General features: G+C 43.1%; 1 protein-coding gene across 1 annotated transcript; it reads right to left on the reverse strand.

Annotated features, from left to right (window-relative positions):
- Positions 1–382: 382 nt before the first annotated feature.
- Positions 383–1,789, reverse strand: LOC118789476 (POU domain, class 4, transcription factor 1-like). The gene is made up of 2 exons (XM_036545915.1): positions 1,667–1,789; positions 383–1,348 (listed from the first exon to the last, which is right to left on the reverse strand). The coding sequence occupies exons 1-2, from the start codon at positions 1,787–1,789 to the stop codon at positions 383–385; spliced, it is 1,089 nt and encodes a 362-aa protein (XP_036401808.1).
- Between the last annotated feature and the right edge of the window lie 742 nt (positions 1,790–2,531).

Genomic DNA, 2,531 nt, shown 5'->3' on the forward strand with positions numbered 1-2,531 from the left:
AATGACGTAACTATCGAATGGCTGTTGTTCTCATCTGGAAATGTTCCAAAAAGAAAAAAAAAAAAAAACTATATCGCCAAAACATGAAAAATAAAATTTAATTTTACAATGGGTTTTAAATTTTCTGAATCCGATGCATCTTGTCCAATCTGGCCATTTGAGAAAGAAGATAATCTGTATTACCTTTAATTTGTATTCGTCATTCATTACTAACGGGAAGATAAATTACTGAGAGATATATGAAGTATCATAAATCCAGTAATTCATCATTATAACTGTGTTTAATGCCTCCGAAAAGACAGGAAGACTGACAACGATGACAACCTGTATGTCCCTTGATCCTCAAAAGCAGTCAAACAAAAGTATGAACTTTTTAAGCAAATTAATGTGTTGCAGAAAATTTCAACCGCTTCTGTTTTTGTCTTTGGTTGCAAAACCATACGCGCACCACGTTCTTTTTGAGCTCCAGTTTTTCTGCTATAGCTGCAATCTTCTCTGATGACGGTCGAGGTTGAACAGCAAAGTAAGCTTCCAAGGACCTCTTTTCCGGGGCAGCTATCGACGTCCTCTTGCGTTTTTTTTCACCCCCGTTCAAAATGTCAGGTTTGCTCATTTTTTCTCTTTGGGCCCCCTCGGCCTCTTCCAACCACGCCTGAAGGATCGGTTTCAGTGCTATCATGTTGTTGTGTGAAAGAGTTAACGATTCGAACCGACATATTGTACTTTGGCTTAGAGAGCCCACTCCGGGAATTTTTAGATTCGCGAGCGCGGAACCAACGTCCGCTTGGGTCACTCCGAGCTTAATTCTCCTTTGCTTGAACCGCTCTGCAAATGCCTCTAGCTCCCTTGGATCTGTATCCGTATCGTTAACAGTTGTAAGTCCGTTATTAGTAAGTCCGTTGGCGCCCTGCGTACATCCGTGGTGACCAGGTAAAAGCCCGTGGTGAGTTAGAGGTGAATTCATATTCATAGCAGCCTGGTGGGAGATATGGCTCAAGCTATGCATGTGCGAGTGAGGGTGAGAAGAGGTAGAAATCAACCCTCCAGCGCCTCCTCCACCGCCTCCCGACCCGTCGTGCCCGCTGGTCATCAGGGTTAAGGACGACGAACTGATATGGTCCATAATGTCCGGGGGTTCAATGTTCTGGTGGTGATGGTGATTATGGTGATGATGGGCGAGTGGCACCGTGGCGTTGGAGGAGCACGGCACGGTGTTCATCGTGTGGTAGGTCGCATCGGGCTTGAACGGATGGGTCTTGCCCTGGGATACGGCGATATCCACGGCCGCAAGAGCTTCCGCACGCGCCAGGAGAGTTTCATCTAGAGTAGCGAAGATGTTGTTCTGCAACTGCAATCAGAGAGAGAGTTAAGGCAAAACCAGAGAAATAAGCGCACACGGTACTCTCAGATGGGAATACTGTCAGTACACAATGCATGAGCATTTTCAGAGGCTGAATTCAGACGAATTAATACAAAAACGGAGCTGGAGCCCTCTCTGACTGTGTTTTCAAAAGATCAGAGGCGTTTAGATGATTGCCGTGGAAGACATGAAAAAAACATTAAGCGCGCCTTGTCAAGATGTGCCTTGGAGTGCTCTTCATTATTAGAGACATGCAAACTGCTCTGGTTTATAAAGGGACTCAAAGATAAGTTTCAGTTCATTTACCTGTGGAGTTTGCAGGCAAGCTCTCCTTATTGCTTCTGAGCTGGAATGCAGAGAGGTGTACTTGTGCTCAGGTAAGGTCGGATGCATGGCGAAATGTGGTTGCTTGCTGTTCATTGACATCATCTTTGCTGCTTCTTAAAATAATTAAAGTGCTCAGGAGAAGGGGGAAAGAATATATAATGATCTTTGTTTGTCCAGTACTGACGCAATCGCATGAAGGTTTGAATGCAGCCCCAAAGATCACACAGCGATGCCTGCAGTCGCACAGTCACACTTATCTGTGTGTCGTTTCCTGCGGCTGGGGTAAGAAGAGCACTTACACCTGAGCCCTCAGATCTCGTCAAGCAAGCGCGGCGTCTCTCGCGAGACATATCATACAGTTTGACAGATAACTAACGCTTCAAGCCCGGGAGCCTCTCTTGCTGCTTAACTCATCGAGTAGGGTATTTTTGCTCTTGGTATAAACAAAGTATGGGTTCAGCAACTGAAGATGTTGCGCAAGCATTTTGGCTTCATGAAAATTTTGCGAATACAGCAACACAATATAGATATTGTCTGCTTTATTTTCTGTCTTCCTGACATTTGTTAACTGTTCTTTATCGGAGTTATCGACACATAAGAAGCCATTTACTGTTATGACAGATTATTCCTATGATTATTATACTTTTTTATTGTGGTTATTATAAATAAAATGTGCATTATATCAGCAATTATGATAATGCTTTTGTAGCTATCATGTACATACAAGAATGTGAACAAACATACAGCTACAGCTACAAATAATAGGTGTAGCTGTAATTTTCATCTTATTTATTTTTTTCATGTAAGCATGCCAGCATACCATAGTAATATCAAAAATGACAAC

This window comes from Megalops cyprinoides, chromosome 14 (genome assembly GCF_013368585.1).
Source record: "Megalops cyprinoides isolate fMegCyp1 chromosome 14, fMegCyp1.pri, whole genome shotgun sequence".
Lineage (NCBI taxonomy): Eukaryota > Metazoa > Chordata > Actinopteri > Elopiformes > Megalopidae > Megalops > Megalops cyprinoides.